The following is a 20,854-nucleotide window of genomic DNA, read 5'->3' on the forward strand; positions in this document are numbered from 1 at the left end:
GTGTCTATGCTTACCCCTCTTCTGCCATGTTCTCATATACGCTAAGTAATAATAGTATTGCCTGTAAACATACTCTTGCCAGACTAAAGCAATTACCGTATTTTTGGAGTATAAGACGCACCTTTTCCCCTCAAAAAAGAGGCTGAAAATCTGGGTGCGTCTTATACACTGAATACAGCATTTTTTGCCTCCCGAAATCCCTCCCCTTTCACCAGAATGGCTGTGCAGAGCCTTTAGGAGGCTTCCAGAGTGCTCCTGGGGCTGGGGAGGGCAGAAAGGAGCAAAAAACGGGCTGTTTTTTGCTCAACTTTAGCCCCCAGCCCCCAGGAGCACTATATAAGCTTCCTAAAGGCTATCCATGCCGCTTTTTTGACAAAAAAACGGGCTCATTTTCATGAAAAACATGCAGGTTTTTTGCTCATTTCCCCCCCCCCCCCGAACACTCTGCAAGCCTCCTAATGGTTATTCATGCCCTTTAAAAAAAAAAACGGGCCCAACCTTTTTTTAAAAAAATTGCCTCTTCAAAACCTTGGTGCGTCTTATACTCCAAAAAAATACAGTAGCTGTAATAATGACAGATATACCCTGTGAATTCCTAGGGAGGGTCCTTCTTAGCCCTCTTCCTGCCTACCAGCCATTCCAAACTCCAATGTCCTTTTGCTCTCTGGGCAACACCCTTCCTTCTCCCGAGACCCCAGACCCACATTCCACCATAAATCCCAAGGGATTGATCAGGTTTTTTTGCAGACAGTCCCAAAGGTGCTTTTTTCCATTTCGTTCTTGATCCAGGAAGCTTCTTCAACTCTGACTGGATGGTGGGAGATGGAAGGATTGATACTCCTTGCAAACAGAACTGGCCCTTTGCATCCTTCTAGAGGGTCGTTGAGGCCACTTGGAGGTTTTATCTGTATCTTCAGGGTCACTTGAGTAGTGAAAATGGATGTGGACTTGAGGACACAGACAAACCTCCAAGTGCTTCAACGACCCTCTCAAAGGATGCAAACGACCAGCTGTCTGCAAGGAGTATCAATCCTTCCATTCCCCACCATCCACTCAGAGCTGAAGAAGCTTCTTGGAGGAAAAGCGAAACGTCTTCAAAGAAAAATCAAGAAAGTCCAGTTGCCTCTTGAAAAAAAAAACACCTTTGGGACAACCGGAGAGATTTTTCTGCAGATACTTCACCCCAGGTCACAACAATATTCTCCCAGGGCAATGGTTTGGGAAGCGGGGTGTTGTCTTCTCCATCTGTGTCAGACCTGAACATTCAAGGGAAAGATAACTTTCAGCCTTACTATATCACCTCTTGTGCTATTTTGCAGCTAGGGGATTTTAGACCCAGGAAGAATAAATGGATGTCTTGGAAGGGAGGAATAGGGAAAAAAAATCAAGATGGTCAAGATCAGAGATCCACAACTTGGCACTTTAAGACTTGGGGACTTCAAAGTCCCCAAGTCTTAAAGTGCCAAGTTTGAAGGCCTCTGATTGAAGTGGAGAGATTGCAGAGGAAGGGATTCCAAGAGAGTAAATTATGCTGGCTGGGGAATTCTGGGAGTTGAAGTCCACACGTCTTAAAGTTCCCAAGTTTGGGGATCTCCGATCTAAGAGGAGAGATTGCAGAGGAAGGGATTCCAAGAGAGTAAATTATGCTGGCTGAGGAATTCTGGGAGTTGAAGTCCCCAAGTCTTAAAGTTCCTAAGTTTGGGGGTCTCCCATCTAAGAGGAGAGATTGCAGAGGAAGGGATTACAAGAGAGTAAATTATGCTGGCTGGGAATTCTGGGAGTTGAAGTCCCCAAGTCTTAAAGTTGCCAAGTGTGAAGACCTCTGCTCAGGGCTTTACAAAGGCCTGCCATTATTTTGCACGTGTCCAATGACCTTGGTGCAAGGTGGTCAGACTCTGGCCGACCTATTCAACCGTTCCCCTCCCACAAGAACCCTTGAAGCTCTTTGGATAGTGAGCGGGACTGCTAGAAATTCAACAAGCAAGCCAATGAGATCGAACGCAGAGAGGGGAAGGACGAATCGGGGATTCCATTAATTAAATTAAAGATCTCTGCCGCCCCCGAGCAGAGTCATCTTAGCATCCTGGCACAGCACCCAAAAATAACAGAGGTGGCTAATTACCTGCACGAGAAGTTCCAACTTCCTGTCATCAAGGAGGTGAACCTGACACCTTCGGCCCTCTGTCATCTAGGAAAGAGAGAGAGAAGAAAATCCGGAGATGAAAAAAAAAACTTCTCCAGTATAACAGATGCTGATTCACAAGCTTGGCAAACATTGCTGTCAACATGCTGAACTCACAGCTGTTCCGAAGTTCTGCTGTGTGGAGCAAATAATTCTTATTTTATTTTTTTCAGCCCCGTTGAAGGTTTCGCTGGAACCGAGAGAGGGGAATAAATAAGTGACTTGCCTTGCCAGTTTGTTTGGTGCCTGGCAGAGGTTGGCACAGGCTTTGACTCTGCTCTAAGTAGGGGATGGTGCCAGGCTAAGAGCGGAGTTAGAATATAGTAGACTGACAGAGTTGGAAGGGACCTTGGAGGTCTTCTAGTCCAACCCCCTTCAAGGAAGAGACCCTCTACCATTTCAGACAAGTGTTTGTCCAGTCTCTTCTTAAAAACCTCCAGTGATGGAAAAGGAAGGAAGGAAGGGCTGAGGGAGGAAGCGAAGAGAAAGGAAGGAAGGGATGGAGAGAGGGAGGGAAGGAAAGAGGAAGGAAGGAAGAAGGATAACAGAATAACAGAGTTGGAAGGGACCTTGGAGGTCTTCTAGTCCACCCCCTGCTCAACAGGAAACCCTCTACCATTTCAGAAAAATGGTTGTCCAATCTCCTCTTCAAAACCTCCAGTCTTGGAGAACTCACAATTTCTTGAGGCAAGTCGTTCTACTATGGTTAATTGTCCTCACTTTCAGGAAATTTGTCTTTAATTCTAATTTGGATTTCTCTTTGATAAGTTTCCACCCGTTGCTTCTTGTTCTACCCTCAGGTGCCTTGGAGAATAGCTTGACTCCCCTTCTTTGTGGCAGCCCCTGAGATATTGGAGGCTGCTATCATGTCTCCCCTAGTCCTTCTTTTCGTTAAAGTAGACATACCCAGTTCCTGCAACCGTTCTTCATATGTTTTAGCCTCCAGTCCCCTAATCCTCTTTCATGCAAAAAGCTGAAGTCATAACTCCCCTTACATATTTCATGCAGTCCTCTGGTCATTGGTATTCTGGCTGGAGTCTTGAGGTCACTTGGAGGTTGATTTCTGCCCTCATAGTCACCTAACTAGTTCCACACCATTTGCAAACTCATTCAGGTGACCTTGGGGGTACAGATAAACCTACAAGTGGCTTCAATGACTCCAAGAAAGAGCAGATGACTGCATGGAATATAAATATAAATGGAATATAAATCCTTCCATCCTCCACTATTTAGTGAGAACTGAAGAAGCCTTTTTGATAAGAAGGGAAACGTCTTCAAGCAAAAACTAAGTCCGGTTGCCTTTTGAAAAAATAAGCACCTCTGGAACAACCATGGCCTGGATGACGGTGAATCTCTCTCTAGATATTTCTACTCAGATTGCAAAACACAACTGTTGTGTCTACGTCGCAGTGTTTCCTTCCACATCCACAGTTGCAATGACCCAACTCCTTCCTTATCTCCTCCAGGCTTCTGCGCCTGATAATCCCCAAATGTGCCAAACGAAATTAAAAGTTGTTTTTTTTTACTGCTGGATTCCAACTTTCTCCACTCAAGGAAGTCTTTTTTTTCTTGATTGGACACAGGAAAGCCCTATCTACGGTTCTAAGTATAATGGGATATTATCAGCAATTAAAATTACTTTTGTCCTGGGGTAAAAGGCAGAGCCACAATATTCAACGTATAAGGACCTTGAAAAGTCTTTTTTTTAATTTGTGCCATTAAAATAATGGCACAAACACGCAGGAGATCACGTAGCAAGACTTCTTAGAAAGTTTAAATTTAAAAAGTTTTACTGTTAAGTTTTTAACAGTCAGGAAGGCTGTTAAAACCTGGCTGTTCCAGCAGGCCTGGGGCTGTTGACCTTATTGAAAGGTCCAGCCCGGACTAGAATGAATGATTGTTGTGAATTTTAAATCATTTTTTATTTTTATTTTTTTTCCCTTTTTCCCCCTTTTTCTTTTTTTCTTCGCTTTGTAAGCCGCCCAGAGTCCTGCAGGATTGGGCAGCCTATAAATTTAATAAATATAATAATAATAATAATAATATAATAATAATAATAATAATTCTGTTAAAAAGAAGAAAAGGAGGTTTTATATCCTGATTATAACTGCCTGAAACGAAACCTGCTCACGTTAGACAATTTTAACTTGCTTAAAAGGGAGTGACAGAGAATCACAGAAGATGGGGAAGGGTACCGAAAGTTGCAACAATGGGGCAAAACTCACTGAATGAATGTCTCACTTAACAACAGAAATCTGGGGTTCTGGGGTTCATAGCTAGTGCAACAGGAAGAAGCTGAGTTCAATGCAGAGATGTTATTAACTTCTTTTTTTTTATTTCCTTTGTCTTAATATATTTTAGACTGTGTTTGTTAAAAACCTATACCGTTTACGGGCTCTGGGAAGTCGGGGGGGGCAAGGGAGGTGGGGTGTTAGAGGGGAGGGGGGGATACATAGTATGTGTTAGATTTTAAGGTAACGTGACGGCACCTGTATACTGTTGCTCTTTAATTCCGCTGTAAAAAGAGGACAAGCTGAATATATTAATAGATTGTAGAAATACACCGAAGGGAGGAGTAGAGGGATAGAAGAAAGAGGGGTAGAGAGGGTGGGATAGAGGATTGGAGGGAGGGGGAGAAGGAAGGGAGGAAGTGTATCAGGAGAGTACGATGAAAATATAGAAATCTGGGGTTCCATTGTGGTCGTAAGTCGAGAATTACCTGCACAAGGTGCTTCTCTGGCATACAGGACATAACACAGCTTAGATCTAGGTTATCTTGAGACCTGGCTGTCCTAAACTCTTCAAGAAGGTCTCAACAAATTCAACACCCTGGGACTCACAAAACCTTTGTCTATTGGCCCCAGGAAGCCATTTTTCTTTTAGCTACCTTTAACCTCGGTGGAAAATCTCTAAAATCCCAGCATTTATTGAGTGAAGGGCAGTGATGGCAAAACATTTCGGCAACGAATGCCCGAACCAGAAGGCGTGTGCATGAAAATGCACCCGAGTGCCAAAAACCCAAAAGACCAGCTCAGCAGTGCTCACATGTGTTTGCTTTTTTGGCTGGTTTTTGGGCCATTTTCAGGCTGTTCTTCAGGCCACTTTGGGGCCATTTTTCAGTCCATTTTTGTTTTTCCACCAGAGTGCCGAAAAAGGCTTAAAATGGCCTGCAAAACAGCCAAAAACAGCCTGAAAACAGCCAAAAACAGCCTATTTTTTGGAGGGGGCCTTTTTGGCTGTTTTCATGCCACTTTCTGGTGCTCCAGCAGCTGGCGACGGTGTGTGTGGCCACAGAGAGGGCTCTGGGTGCCACCACTGGCATCCTCTGCCATGTGGTCGCCATCACAGGTGTAGGGCCCTTAACTGAGGACCACCCAAAAACAGGGCAGTTGCCCTGGGCTTCTGCACCAGATCTTTTGCCAACTTAAATGCCTGGTCCTTGGCTCTTTCTCTGCCGTGCCCAACATGTGCTACGAAACGCCTCATGCTATCTCCTGGGCAACGTGGAAAATACACACTCGGACCATTGAGTGTTGAGACCTCTGCGTCCTCTTAAATCATCCCGCGATGAAAGCATCTGTGGAAATATGAGAATTCGACTTGCAAGGAGGCAGTTTCTGTGTGGTCTTCTGTGTGTGTGTGTGTGTGTATTGTACACACTTAATTAAAGCAGCAACTGCTTTATACATCAGCTCGCATCCTTGACAGCCACAGGAGTTCCTTCAGGCTTCCTAGCTGGAATGATACCTTCACCTCGGTTAAATGCTTACCATGACGGCTTCTCAGAAGACTTTCTGGGGTGGGGGCAAAGCGTTTAAATGATGGGTCCCTTTCCATCTACTTTTATTTAATTGTGTGCTTATCAGAGCCTCTGAAGAGAGCAAATTCTTAGACTCCCCTGTAGGGCAGTCCTGGACGTACGGCCGTAATGGAGCTCAAATGTTGGTAAGCGAAACGTTTGTTAAGCGAGTGTTGCTCCCATGTTGCCATTTTCCATTTCAAAGCCGAAGAGCAATCCAGGAGACACAGGTCTACTCTTGAAAGCAATAGGATAGGATAGGAAATAGGATAGGATAGGGTAGGGTAGGGTAGGGTAGAGTGGAGTGGAATGGAATAGAATAAGAAATAGAATAGAATAGGGATGGAGAATAGAATAGAAATAGGATAGGATAGGAAATAGGATAGGGTAGGGTAGGGTAGGGTAGAGTAGAGTAGAGTGGAATGGAATAGAATAAGAAATAGAATAGAATAGGGATGGAGAATAGAATAGAAATAGGATAGGATAGGAAATAGGATAGGGTAGGGTAGGGTAGGGTAGGGTAGGGTAGGGTAGGGTAGAGTAGAGTAGAGTAGAGTGGAATGGAATAGAATAAGAAATAGAATAGAATAGGGATGGAGAATAGAATAGAAATAGGATAGGATAGGAAATAGGATAGGATAGGAATAGGATAGGGTAGGATAGGGTAGAGTAGAGTAGAGTGGAATGGAATAGAATAAGAAATAGAATAGAATAGGGATGGAGAATAGAATAGAAATAGGATAGGATAGGAAATAGAATAGATATAGAATAGAGTGGAGTGGAATAGTATAAGAAATAGGATAGAATAGAGATTTAGAATAGAATAACAGAGTTGGGAAGGACCTTGGAGGTCTTCTAGTCCAACCCCCTGCCTAGGCAGGAAACCCTACAAAAGTTCAGACAAAGAAGCGGAACACAGAAGCGGAAATACACCAATGAGAGGAAGATGTGGAAAGAGAGGAGAGAAGAAAGATAGGAAGAGAGAGATAGGAGAGAGGGTAAGGGGGGAAGATGAGGAGGAATAAGGAGGAGTGGAATGTAGAGAGAGGAGAAGGAGAAAGGAAGGGGAAGTAAAGTAGGAAAGGATGATGGAGGGAAGAAAGGAGGTAGGAGAGAGGTAGAAGAAAGAGGTGTATGGAGAGCAGACAGAACTAATAATGGGTTTTTATCTTTCTGGGCGTTGATGACAAGAGGAACTGATGTAATTACTACTTAATACAATAGGATACTTGCTATGTAATAGTATACATGTGATTGTATGTTATGAAAATGGAAAAAAAAAAATTAAAAAAAAAAGTTCAGACAAATGGTTATCCAACATCTTCTTAAAAACTTCCAGTGTTGGAGCATTGTTGTGGGGGCAAGAGGCTGACTCTTAGAGAGGCCTGTAAAAAGCACCATGAAGTGGCATATAAGTCTGAGAGGTATTGCTATTTGCTATTATTCCGCTGCTCAGCGAAACACAGTGTTGTAGTAAAACCAGATGTTCCAATTTATGAGCGTCTCCCTCCTTCCTGCTTTTGCAATATTGACAAATTTGAATCCTGGAGATTCCAGAGTAGGAAATCTTTTTTTTTTTTTTTTGCAAGAGAGAAAAAAGGCCTTTAATAAACACATCGCTTTGTTTTAATTAAAGCCACGTGCTGATTTCCCCCCCAACCCTGCAGTGTATTTAATTAAGCCAGGGGGCTTAGCTTTAAAACACACGACCAAGTCTCTTTCTCTAAAGGCATCAGATGGAGCTTTCCATAGTTTGAGGCTTCTCACTGCCCAGGCAAATATTGTAGATTATTTTGTTAAAAAAGAGAATGCAAAAGGTTCCTCTTGCACATGTGTGCTAATCGTTCCCGACTCTAGGGGACAGTGCTCATCTCCGTTTCAAAGCTGAAGAGCCAAGATATCTCCATGGTCATGTGGCTGGCATGACTCAACACCAAAGGCGCATGGAACGCTGTTCCCTTCCCACCAAAGGTGGTTCCTGTTTTTCTACTTGCATTTTTTACATGCTTCTGAACTGCTAGGTTGGCAGAAGCTGAGACAAGGAACGAGAGCTCACTCCGTTACGCGGCGCTCGGGATTCGAACTGCCGACCTTTCTGATTGACAAGCTCAGCGTCTTAGCCCCTGAGCCACCACGTCCCTAGTTGCCACCTCAGAGACCTTCAGTAACAAACGCAGGGCCAGGGGGAGGATGAGCAAGGCTTCGTAGTTCTATCACACACATCACAGACCTCCAAAAGCCACGTGTTTTAATCCGGTTTCCTTTTAAATCAGCTGCTGGGGATGATGGCACCTGTAGTCTCACAGGGATAGAGACCAATGTGGGAAAGTGTCATTTAAAAGGGAAGTTTGCAACTAGGATCATGTCACATAGTGATCCATATTATCTAATGATCGTGGTGTTGTTTAACCTAGTTTGGTACTGCAAGAAAGCCAGGAAACTCAGGGAACACCAAGGACCCCACAGTCCTCCTCCTCCTCCTCTTCCTCCTCCCCCCTTCTAACACTGATGATGTTCCCTAGCTGGGTCATGAAACGTCTTGAAAGAAACCATCAAGCTCAGAGAGCAACAAGAACCCCGCTGTCCTCTTCCTCCTTCCCTCTGCTCCTCCTTCCTCTCCTTCTTCCTTCTTCTCTCCATAAATCCCCCTTCCTTCCACCACTGACAACGTTACTAGTTTGGGTAACGAAACGTCTGCAAGAAAGCCACCAAGCTCAGGGAACCCCAAGGACTCCACAGTTCTCCTTCTCCTCTCTGCAAGCCCCACTCCCTTCTAGCCCTGATGATGTTCCCTAGCTGGGTCATCAAATGTCTTCAAAGAAACTCAGAGATCCTCAAGGACCCCCCCAAAGTGCCTGGGGCGAAAGCCACTCAATCCCCTTTGGCAACAAGCAAAAGTCAATGAGGAAGCCGGATTCACTTAAGAACCTTGTTATTAACTTAACAACTGCAGTGATTCACTTAACAACGGTGGAAAGAAAGGTCATAAAACAGGGGGTGGGGGAACTCACTTAACAAACATCTCGCTTAGCCAACAGAAATGTTGGGTTGAATTGTTGCAGACTCCCTACCATAGCAATAGCAGTTAGACTTATATACCGCTTCATAGGGCTTCCAGCCCTCTCTAAGCGGTTTACAGAGTCAGCATATTGCCCCCAACAACAATCCGGGTCCTCATTTTACCCACCTCGGAAGGATGGAAGGCTGAGTCAACCTTGAGCCGGTGAGATTAGAACCGCCGAACTGCAGATAGCAGTCAGCTGAAGTGGCCTGCAGTACTGCACTCTAACCACTGCGCCACCTCGGCTCTTATGCCTTCTGTACGTCAAATTTGTAAATTTGTAAAATTTGATTAAGAATAAGTACGGAAGACTCTTCCATAATGAATGGTTCATTTCTTACTCCTGCAGCTGGCAAGACGGTGTAATGTGATATAGTTTCAGGGCAAAAAAACACAAGACTATTACAAAATTCACCGGTGAAAGTGTGAAAAGTGAACACAGAGTGGTTACAAACAAGAAACTTTTAACAAAAACCCTGCTAACATTAATCTCCCCTCAAAAATAAGCTTTCTCCAGAAACTTCTAGTTTTCTTTACAATCATGAAAATTCAAAACTGAATCAAAACACTACGGTTCTTTCTGTGTTGTTTGCATGTCTAACCCATTGGTCCTTCCTTGTCCTCAGTGAGCAATAAATTTATGAAACGTATGTGGATCCGTGCAAGAAATCCAGGCTGGTTATTGTTACTACCCATTCCCCCTGTCCTTAACTAACAGGGTTATTTCTGTCTCCATCTGTCTCTGATTAAATAACTAGTGAAACATTAAAGAATGAATGACTCTCTATTGTTAACAGTTTTTTTTCCCCAATGCTTCCATGGAAGAACTGCAGTGGTTCGGTTTCATGCTGCCAAATATCTCAAACGACTTATGAATATTTGTTTACTTAGGGCTTCTAACTTCATAACTTCTAACTTCTTGTTTCTTCCTAAGAAACAAAGTAGATTGCAATGGATGGCTGTGAAGGTTGGACCATAAGGAAGGTTGAGCGCCAAAGAATGGAGGCCTTTGAACTCTGGTGCTGGAGAAGAACACTCCTGCATTGGGTCCCTTGGACGGCAAGGCCATCCAACTGGTCAATCCTACAGGAGATCAACCCTGGCTGCTCTTTAGAAGGCCAGATCCTGAAGAGGAAACTCAAAGACTTTGGCCACCTAAGGAGAAGGAAGAAGGACTCCCTGGAGAAGAGCCTCATGCTGGGAAGGATGGAGGGCAAAAGAAGAAGGACTGCAAGGCCATCCAACCGGTCAGTCCTAGAGGAGATCCACCCTGGCTGCTCTTTAGAAGGCCAGATCCTGAAGAGGAATCTCAAAATACTTTGGCCACCTAAGGAGAAGGAAGAAGGACTCCCTGGAGAAGAGCCTCATGCTGGGAACGATGGAGAGCAAAAGAAGAAGAAATGGACGGCAGAGGAGGAGGTGGCTGGATGGAGTCCCTGAAGCAGCCGGCGTGAGCTTAAATGGACTCCAGGGAATGGTAGAGAACAGGAAGGCCTGGAGGAACGTGGTCCATGGGGTCACGACGGGTCAGACATGACTTCACAACTAACAACAATACCAAAACTTAAAAAAACGTGCATCTACTGGTGGTTAGAAGGACCACTATTTCAAATATCTCATCCATAGGCAATTGGGCCAAGTTGGGTATCCAGTTTTGATTATTGCATGGTCACAATCTCCTTATCAGGTATGTTTAATACCTAACATATTAGATCTATCTAATTTCATTAGGTGTGTCTAGACTAAGGAAAAGAAGGACTAGGGGAGACGTGACAGCAGCCTTCCAATATCTCAGGGGCTGCCACAAAGAAGAGGGAATCAAGCTGTTCTCCAAGGCACCTGAGGGCAAAACAAGAAGCAAATGGGTGGAAACTAATCAAGGAGAGAAGCAACTTGGAACTGAGGAGAAATTTCCTGACAGTGAAAACAATTCATCAGTGGAACAGCTTGCTTCTAGAAGTTGTGAATGCTCCAACACTGGAAGTTTTCAAGATGATGTTGGACAGCCATTTATCTGGAATCATATTGGGTTTCCTGCATGAGCAGAGGGTTGGACTAGAAGATAGCAATAGCAATAGTTAGACTTATATACCGCTTCATAGGGCTTTCAGCCCTCTCTAAGCAGTTTACAGAGTCAGCATATTGCCCCCAACAACAATCCGGGTCCTCATTTCACCCACCTCGGAAGGATGGAAGGCTGAGCCAACCCTGAGCCGGTGAGATTTGAACAGCTGAACTGCTGAACTGCAGTCAACTGAAGTAGCCTGCAGTGCTGCATTTAACCACTGCGCCACCTCGGCTCTCCAAGGTCCCTTCCAACTCTGCTCTTTTATTATTCCTGTTGCAGAAGATCATTAATCATTGTTCTGCATCTAAAGTACAACATTCACAGGATGGAATAAGGCCCAAAACTTATCCAGTTCTATAAAGGAAGGTATTTGTAGCTCAGGGTTGAAATGAGGGGTCCTTGATGCTCTCTGAGCTTGGTGGTTTCCTTGCAGACATTTAATGACCCAACTAGGTAACATCATCAGTGCTAGAAAGGAGTGGAGTTGCAGAATGGGGCGGGGGGAGGAGGAGGAAGTGAAGGAGGAGAGTGAGGTCCTTGTTGCTCTCTCTGAGCTTGGTGGCTTTCTTGCAGACATCTCATCACCCAACTAGGGAACATCATCAGTGCTAGGAAGGAAGTGGTATTTGCAGAGAGGAGGAGGAGGAGGAGGAGGAGGAGGAGGAGGAGGAGGAGGAGGAGGAGGAGGAGGAGGAGGAGGAGGAAGAAGAAGGCTGGGGACCTTGGTGCTCTCTGAGCTTGGTGGCTTTCTTGCAGATGTCTCATCACCCAACTAGGGAACATCATCACTGCTAGGAAGGAAGTGGTATTTGCAGAGAGGAGGAGGAGGAGTGGGGAGGGGAAGAGGAGGAGGAGGGGGATTGTGGGGTGCTTGGTGCTCTCTGAGCTTGGTGCTTTTCTTACAGACATTTCATTACCCAACTACATAACATCATCAGCGCTAGTCAAGTCCTACCAAAACTCTGCAGCCATCAACGATTGGATGGCACTTTCCAAAGATTTGAGGAAACCAACAAATAATCCTTCCTACAAATCCTTCAACTGTCGCAGGATAATTATTTTAGTCGCCAATGTTTTGCCCAGCCTTTTGGATCATGAAACGATCTGAACGGAGGCCCCAGATTTAGCTTGGAAAAGGTTTCACTTCCAAACCGAGCCTGAGAGTTTTTGATTTTTATTTGGAAAGTTTGCTCCTGTGTCCACAAGGGTGAAGAGGTTTTTCTGGGATTTCACCTGCAGCTGTTTGTGTCAAGTTTTCAGCCCTATAAAAGTGCCCACCCAGCGCTGCTTTTTTGGGGGGGGAGTTGAATTTACAGGTAGTCTTTGACTGAGCCCAGAATTTACGATGCTAAAAACGAGAAATCGGCTAAGTGAAATTTAATTTTCTTGCTGCCGTCGTTAACTGAATCACTGTCGTTGATGAATCAGTTACACGGTTGTTAAGTGAATCTGGATTGTCAGAAGGTCGCAAAAGGGGATCGCGTGACCCCGGGGGACTCTGCGACCGTCATAAATGTGAGTCAGTTGTCAAGCATCCGAATGGAAATCACTTGACCACGGGGACACCGCAACCGTCGTAAGTGTGAAAAATGGCATTTTTTCCAGTGCCGTTGCAATTTCAAACGGCCACTAAATGGTCGTAAGTCAAGAACTACCTGTAGTGTATTGCAAGAGATTGATAAATAATTTGTAGCCTGTTTTCTGGAGTGGGTAACATTTGCCAGAAAAAGTTTTTTTAAAAAAAGAGAGAGCTACAACACGCTTCCCTTGTAGTAGCAGTAGTAGCAGCACTATTGCCACAATCAGCAGCCGCGGATTAAATGAGTGTCAAGTCAGCAATTCAGAGACTACGGAGCCAGCTTCTCCACAGCACAGTGGGTGGGTAGGTGGGGGAGTCACCCATTCAGACAGAGTAAGGGAGACACGGTGGGCTTGGGAAAGGAACCGAAGGAGAACAATCGAAATAACACATTTTTCCCCTGGACACCTGGAGGGTAGGAAGCTACTCCAAGGTGGATTTAAATTACACAGAAGACAGAGGATGGGATCCCAAGGAAGCTGCCAAGGGGAGAGCAGGCCCTTCCTTGTCACTTGGAAATCCCAGCAATAAATTAAGCAACTAATATATCCATCCGTCCATCCATCCATCCATCTATTCATCTATCATTTCTTTCTTTCTTTCTTTCCTTCCTTCCATCCATCCATCCATCCATCCTATCTCTCCCTTCCTTCCTTCCTTCTTTCCTTCCTTCCTTTCCTCCCTCCTCCTCCCTCCCTTCTCTCCTTTCCTTCCTCCCTTCTCCTCCTCTCTCCATCCTCTCTCCTCCCTCCCCCTCTCCCTTCCTCCTTCCTTCTTTCCTCTCCCTTCTCTCCATCTCCTTCCCTGCCTCCCTCCTATATTAGACCTATTCCTTTATACACCCCCATCCCCCTCCTTAGAGCCAGGGCGTGGAGGGCGGCGGCGGCGGCGCTCTTCCCACCCGAAGGCCGCCCGTGCTATTAATAGAAGCGGGGGATTCGCCCCGGGCGCCCCGCGCTTCGCTTCCCCCTTCGCCCCCCCAGCGCCAAAGATGCTCCGGCAGGGACGCCCTTCGCCCAGCCGCCTTTCCTGCCGAGGAGCCTTTCAAGGATACCGACGGGGATGCAATGGAGAAGGGGGGGGGGAAGCTCCGCGATGCGGCCCCTTCTCCCGGCGCCCAAGCAGCTCTGCAGCCTGGTCTGCATCCACGCAGCCCCCGCGCATCCTTCTTGCCCCCTCGGAGCACCAGCCCCCTGGGACACACACACACACACACCACTGCTCCCCCAGCCCCCCTCCAGCCCTGTGCAAGGCGGCATTTCCAAGGGGGGGAATTGGGGTGGGGGGCGCGAAGCCCCTCTGCCCCCTCTCCCCCCCCCTGCATCCCAGCAGCTGCAGCGCAGCCTCCCGCCTCCCTCCGCCTTTGATCTCGGCCCGGTTGCTTTCCACGCCGCGCATCTCTCGGCGGATCCTCTGCTCCCTCCCCCTGCCCGCATTTCTGGGAACAAAGGCGGCCCTCGCTTACCTTCCCCCCCGGCAGCTCCAGCGGCGGCAGCCTGGGCGCTTCAGAGGCCCCCCCTGGGCAAGAGGCAGCGCCGTGGGGCCGGCTCCCTCACGGGCCTCGGGGCTCTAACGGGGAGCATCCTTCGCCCTCCTTCCTTCCTCCCTGGGCGGAAAGTCTGGCAGGCGGCGGGCGCATCTCCTTCCCCGCCTTCCCTGCGTCCTAGCGGTCCCTCCCGGGCTGGCTCCAGCGGCGGCTGCAGGCGAGCGGCATCTGGGCACAGCTGGCGCGCCCAGGCACACCCGCACAGGGGCACACACACACACACACACACACGCACACCGGCGCGCAGGCACGCGGGCTTGCAATGCAGAGGGGAGCTCCGGGCGCGCTATTCCGAGCGCAGGAGCAGCCGCGCCACCCACCGGCTCTCCCGCGGAGGGTCCCGTCTTTCCACGCTCCCCCCCCCCCTGCCCCTCCCCCGGCCGGGAGGTTTATTTGGAAAGGCTCAAATGCAGACAAAACACCCCGGCTGAGGAGGGGGAGGTCGGTTAAGAGTGTGCCAGAGAGGGGAAGGCGAAGGAGGGAGGGAGGGAGGTATGGAGAGGTAGAGGGGGAGAGAGAAATGGAGAGTGAGACAGGGGTTGGGAGGGAGGGAGGGTGTGAGAGAATGAGTGAGAGAATCAGTGAGAGAGAAATAGGAAGAGAAAGAGAGAGAGGGAGGGAGAGAGGAAGGGAGGGAGAGAAACGGGGCAGGAGGAGAGAGGGAGCAAGAGAGGGAGAGAGGGAAAAAGATGGGGAGAAAGGGAGAAAGAGGGGGAGGGAGGAGACAGAGGGAGAGATAGGAAGAGGGGGAGAGATGGGGGAGGGATACACACAGGTATATATCCCTCCCTCCCCCTATCTCTCTCCCTCTCCCCTTCTCTCCCTATTTCTCTCTCCCTCCCTCTCTCTCCTCCCTCCCCCCCCTCTCTCTCATGCACACACATATGAGAGAGAGAGGGAGGGAGGGAGAGGAAGGGAGGGAGGGGGAAACAGCAGCCAGAGCTGATGCTAAGGGAGCTGGGGGGGCGGGCTCTGGCTGAGAGGACCACCCTTGGTCCTGAGTAAACGTCCTCAAACATCTGGGTTCCTACTACATCTGGGGGAGGGAAATGGATGGTCTGGCCTGTTGGTCAAGGTTAGTAGATAAGATTCTTGTATAGAAACAGCATGAAATAAACATGTAGTATTTTTTGATCCTGGCTCCTGATTTCTTGCACCTGGGCCCACCAGATAAAGCGAACTGCAGAAGGAAAAAGCTTGAGAGGAAGAGGAATAGCAGAGTTGGAAGGGACCTTGGAGGTCTTCCAGTCCAACCCCTTGCTCAAGCAGGAGACCCTGCCCCATTTTGAGACAAATGGTCGTCCAATCTCTTCTTGAAATCCTCCAGTGTTTGAAGCACTCACAATTTCTGGAGGCAACATCCGTTCCACTGCTTAATTGTCCTCTCTGTTAGGAACTTTCTTCTTAATTCCAAGTTGCTTCTCTCCTTGATTAGTTTCCACCCCTTGCTTCCCTTCTGGTGCTTTGGAGAAGAGGTGGACACCCTCTTCAACAGCCCCAAAAGGATAATGAGATGGCGAGTTGTGTTGAAGTAAGGGAGGGGGGGCAGAGAAAGAAGGAAGGAGGGGGGGAAAAAGGTAGGCTTGATTTGTTAATATTTCTATTTCCTTTCTGGCACGCCAGTGTAAAAGTTATGACTTGAACTCTGTTGGCAGCAAGAGAGAGAGAGAGGGAAAGGGAGCCTGGGAGAAGTCTTAATGGAAAAGGAGGAGGGGGGCAGACAAATCACCCAAGACAAGCCTCCCCCCCTTTTAGCAAGACAGAACAAAAGGGGGGGGGAACCATACCAGAAAATCTTGGCTAATTTGGCAAGAAGCCACCAGGAAAAATGCAGGAAGTGGACATAGATCAGAAGGGACAGTTCTGAAACCAAATTAGGCCGATTGGGGACTGAATGGGAGAGGATTCCATTCAGGAAGCCTGAAATAGGATCCTGCTAAAACTTTGGATGAGGATTGGAAAATCCATGAGGGGGAGGAAGAAGAGGAGGAGGAGGAGGAAGAGGAGGAGGAGGAGGAGGAGGAGGAGGAGGAGGAAAGGAACAGGAAGGAGAAGAAGTGGAGAAGGAGAGAAGAAAAGTAGAAGTGGGGGAGGAGGAGGAGGAGGAGGAGGAGGAGGAAAAGAACATGAAGGAGAAGAAGAGGAGGAGGAGAGAAGAAAAGTAGAAGAAGTGGGGGAGGAGGAGAGGAGGAGGAGGAGGAAAAGAACAGGAAGGAGAAGAAGAGGAGAGAAAAGTAGAAGAAGTGGGGAAGAGGAGAGGAGGAGGTGGAAAAGAACAGGAAGGAGAAGAAAGGAAGAGGAGAGAAGAAAAGTAGAAGAAGTGGGGGAGGAGGGGAGGAGGAGGAGGAGGAAAAGAACAGGAAGGAGAAGAAGAGGAGGAGAGAAGAAAAGTAGAAGAAGTGGGGGAGGAGGAGAGGAGGAGGAGGAGGAAAAGAACAGGAAGGAGAAGAAGAGGAGGAGGAGAGAAGAAAAGTAGAAGTGGGGGAGGAGGAGAGGAGGAGGAGGAGGAAAAGAACAGGAAGGAGAAGAAGAGGAGGAGAGAAGAAAAATAGAAGAAGTGGGGGAGGAGGAGGAGGAGGAAAAGAACAGGAAGGAGAAGAAGAGGAGAAGAAAAGTAGAAGAAGTGGGGGAGGGGGAGGAGGAGGAGGAGGAAAAGAACAGGAAGGAGAAGAAGAGGAGGAGGAGAGAAGAAAAGTAGAAGAAGTGGGGGAGGAGGAGAGGAGGAGGAGAGAAGAAAAGAAAAAGAAGAGAGAAAGAAAGAGAAAGAAAGAAAGAAAGAACAGTTAGCATTTCCATAATTCTTTCCTATGTTGGAGAAGCAGCTTACATATTAGGGTAAAACAAAGGAAATTCTACGCTAATCTTCCCCATGAAAGGTTACATTTCATAATTATGTACTACTAACAAGCCCTGGTGGGGCAGTGATTCGAATGCAGTACTGCAGACTAATTCTGCTGACTGCCACCAGTTTCATCCTGACCGGCTGACGGTTGGAAGGGATAGAAGCCAATGATTCAAAACAATGCCGAACCTTTAAAAAGAGGCTTGCAAAACATTTCTAGGTGTGAATCGATGAGAAAAGGAGAATTGAAGAATTATGAAGAGCTGAAGAAGCTTCTGGGAGGAGAAACGAAACGTCTTCAAAGAAAAACCAGAAAGCCCAGTTGCCCTCTTGAAAAAACAACAACACACCTTTTGAGACCACCGAGACTATGACCGTAGACCAGTGGTTCCCAAACTTGGCAACTTTAAGACTTGTGGACTTCGACTCCCAGAATTCTCCAGCCAGCTCTGCAGAGCTGGCTGGAGAATTCTGGGAGTCGAAGTCCACAAGTCTTAAAGTTGCCAAGTTTGGGAACCACTGCCCTAGACAGTGAGAAAACCTTGATTTAGTGTTGAAGGTTGGCCTTTGAACTTCCCACGCTTGTTAGTCTGGCAGAACAGAACACACAAATCCATTTGAAATAAGCTCTCGAGTATTTTGATCGTTCTTCGAGCCTCGGAGTAAATAACGAGTAAATGCATCATTCTTTCACCCTGGTGTAAAATGTCTGCTATGGCTGGCTTTTATAGACAGGATGATAGATGAAACGAACGCTGTGGGTAGCAGTTGCCTTCCCCGCTTCTCCCTCCGTCCTAAATTGTGATAAATTCTCCTTGGGAGATTTTATTTATTTATTTTAAGAAATAAAAAATAGCAAGCCCAAAGCAGAAACCCCACCCCAAAACCCGCAGGGAACCCACTCTGAAATGCAAAATGGGAATCCGTCATAAACCGCACCATTCACGTAACAAGATCCAACCAGCATGAAACTTGCAAATAAGGGAAGGCGCATAAAATAATAACCAGCATTGCAGAGTGTGGGTCAAATGAGATCGAATCCTCAGTTGGAGGAATGTTCTCCAGAAGTTCAAGCCAGCTCCCACAGAAGGAGCCAAACCTCTCCCTCTCCTCCCGCCTCTTCAAGGTATTCCTGACATACAGGTAGAGTCCTCGACTTACGACCCCCAATAGAGCCCACAATTTATGTTGTTAAGTGAGGAGCTTGTTGAGTTTTGCTCCATTTTACCACCTTTCTCATCGATTCATTTCTTAAGTGAATCACTGCAAGTTGTTAAGTGAATCGGGCTTCCCCGTTGACCTTTTTCTGCTCAGAAGGTCCGCAAAAAAGGGATCATGTGACCCAGGGGACACGGCAACCTGGGTCATAAGGATGAGTCAGTTGCCAAGCGTCTGAATTTTGACTACATGACTGTGGGGATTCTGTAACGGTTGTAAGTGTGGGAAACGGTTATAAAGTCACTTTTTTCAGTGCCGCTGTAACTTTGAACTTTGGTCACTAAATGAATTGTTGTAAGTCAAAGGCTACTTATAATTGTCCAAAGAGAATGGTGGGAACATTCCTGACTCTAGGGGGCGGTGCTCATCTCCATTTCAAAGCCGAAGAGCCAGCGCTGTCCAAAGACGTCTCCCTGGTCATGTGGCCGGCATGGCGCAACGCCAAAGGCGCACGGAACGCTGTTCCCTTCCCACCAAAGGTGGTTCCTATTTTTCTACTTGCATTTTTTACGTGCTTTTGAACTGCTAGGTTGGCAGAAGCTGGGACAAGTCACGGGAGCTCACTCCGTTACGCAACGCTGGGGATTCGAACCGCCGAAATGCCGACCTTTCTGATTGACAAGCTCAGCGTCTTCGCCACTGAGCCACTGTGTCTTTCACATAGGCTACCCTCAAAATGATCTCCAAAACCTTCAGAGAAAACTCAGCTCATAGGTAGTCCTTGACTTATAACCACAGTTGGGAGGGAATTTTGCTTTTGCGTCATGGTGGATGTACACCGAGGCACTACATCACCAGACCCAATTTCCCCCATGGGATTCCAGATCTGTAGATGAGAGAAAATAACATGACTAGAAAAAGAGATTGACAGCTGATTCAGGGTTCGCAATTTGGGAGTCCTCCTGGACCCACAGCTGACTTTAGAACACCATCTGTCGGCTGTGACCAGGGGGACCTTTGCCCAGGTCCGCCTGGTGCACCAGTTGCGTCCCTACCTGGATCGCGAGGCCCTTCAGACAGTCACTCACGCCCTTGTGACCTCAAGACTGGATTATTGTAATGCGCTCTACATGGGGCTGCCCTTGAAGAGTGTTCGAAGACTCCAATTAGTCCAGAATGCAGCCGCGCGAGCGATTGTGGATGCACCAAGGTACACCCACGTTACACCTACCCTCCGCGAGCTGCACTGGCTACCTATTAGTCTCCAAATCCGCTTCAAGGTGCTGGTCGCTACCTATAAAGTCCTGCATGGCATCGGACCTGGGTACCTGAGAGACCGCCTCCTGCCGATTACCTCTCTCAGACCAATTAGATCGCACAGGTTGGGCCTCCTCCAGATTCCATCTGCCAGCCAATGTTGGCTGGCGACTCCCCAGGGGAGGGCCTTCTCTGTTGCAGCTCCGGCCCTCTGGAACAAGCTCCCTGTTGAGATCCGGACCCCTTACTACCCTCCCGGCCTTCCGCAAAGCCACCAAGTCCTGGCTGTTCCAGCAGGCGGCGGGGGGGGGGGGGGCTGAGAAGCATTTACCTCCACGGAAATTGTGAATGTTGTTTTTGTTTTTAATATGTTGTCTTTGTCTCGTTTCCCCCTCTCCCTTGTCTTTTGTGAGCCGCCCGGAGTCCTCTGGGAGTGGGCGGCATACAAGACGAATGAATGAATGAATGAATGAATGAATGAATGAATGAATGAATGAATGAATGAATAAATAAATAAATAAATCAGGGCAAGAAGCAACGGATGGAAACTAATGAAGGAGAGAAGCAATTTGGAACTAAGGAGAAACTTCCTAACAGTGAGAACAATTAACCAGTGGAACAACTTGCCTCCAGAAGTTGTGAATGCTCCATCCCTGGAGGCTTTGAAGAAGACATTGGCTAGCCATTTGTCTGGAAATTTGCAGTGTTTCCTGCCTCAGGAGGGGTATAGCAATAGCAATAGCAGTAGACTTATATACCGCTTCATAGGCCTTTCAGGCCTCTCTAAGCGGTTTACAGAGAGTCAGCATATTGCCCCCAACAATCTGGGTCCTCATTTTACCCACCTCGGAAGGATGGAAGGCTGAGTCAACCCTGAGCCGGTGAGATTTGAACCGCTGACCTGCTGATCTAGCAGTAGCCTGCAGTGCTGCATTTAACCACTGCGCCACCTTGGCTCTAGTCCTTGGATGGACTAGAAGACCTCCAAGGTATTCAACCCTGGTATTCTGACTGAAGAGAACTATCTGCACAGGTCTTTAGGAACTGAACTTGTCTTGAATGCAACTCTGCTTTTTATGGATGTTATCTACAGCTTGAAAACTTTTTATGCCTCTTATCTTTTGGCAAGCTCTGGATTTTACATTCTTAAAAATGCTACGATTGGTTAGCCTGAACCACATGCTTTTAACCAAACCCCTTGATCCCCTCAAAACTTGTGGGCCCATGGCAATTTAAGCATTGCTAAAAAGTATAGGGAGGCATCAGATCCATAACATCTGACGTTTAATTAAATGCAGCCCCTTGGTTAGAATTATTCCTTCTCCTTCAACTCTCCTTCAAGAAATAAAGGACGAAGAGTTC

The 20,854-nt window shown here is 47.3% G+C and overlaps 1 protein-coding gene across 1 annotated transcript in view; it reads right to left on the reverse strand.

Moving 5' to 3' along the window:
• Window positions 1-20,854, reverse strand: part of FRMD4A (FERM domain containing 4A) — a 168,392-nt gene that overhangs the window by 113,585 nt on the left and 33,953 nt on the right. The window contains 1 exon segment of the mRNA XM_032221900.1: window positions 2,123-2,188. Coding sequence (XP_032077791.1) covers window positions 2,123-2,188 — 66 coding nt within the window.

The sequence above is a fragment of the Thamnophis elegans genome, chromosome 7, assembly GCF_009769535.1.
Source record: "Thamnophis elegans isolate rThaEle1 chromosome 7, rThaEle1.pri, whole genome shotgun sequence".
In the NCBI taxonomy this organism is placed as follows: domain Eukaryota; kingdom Metazoa; phylum Chordata; class Lepidosauria; order Squamata; family Colubridae; genus Thamnophis; species Thamnophis elegans.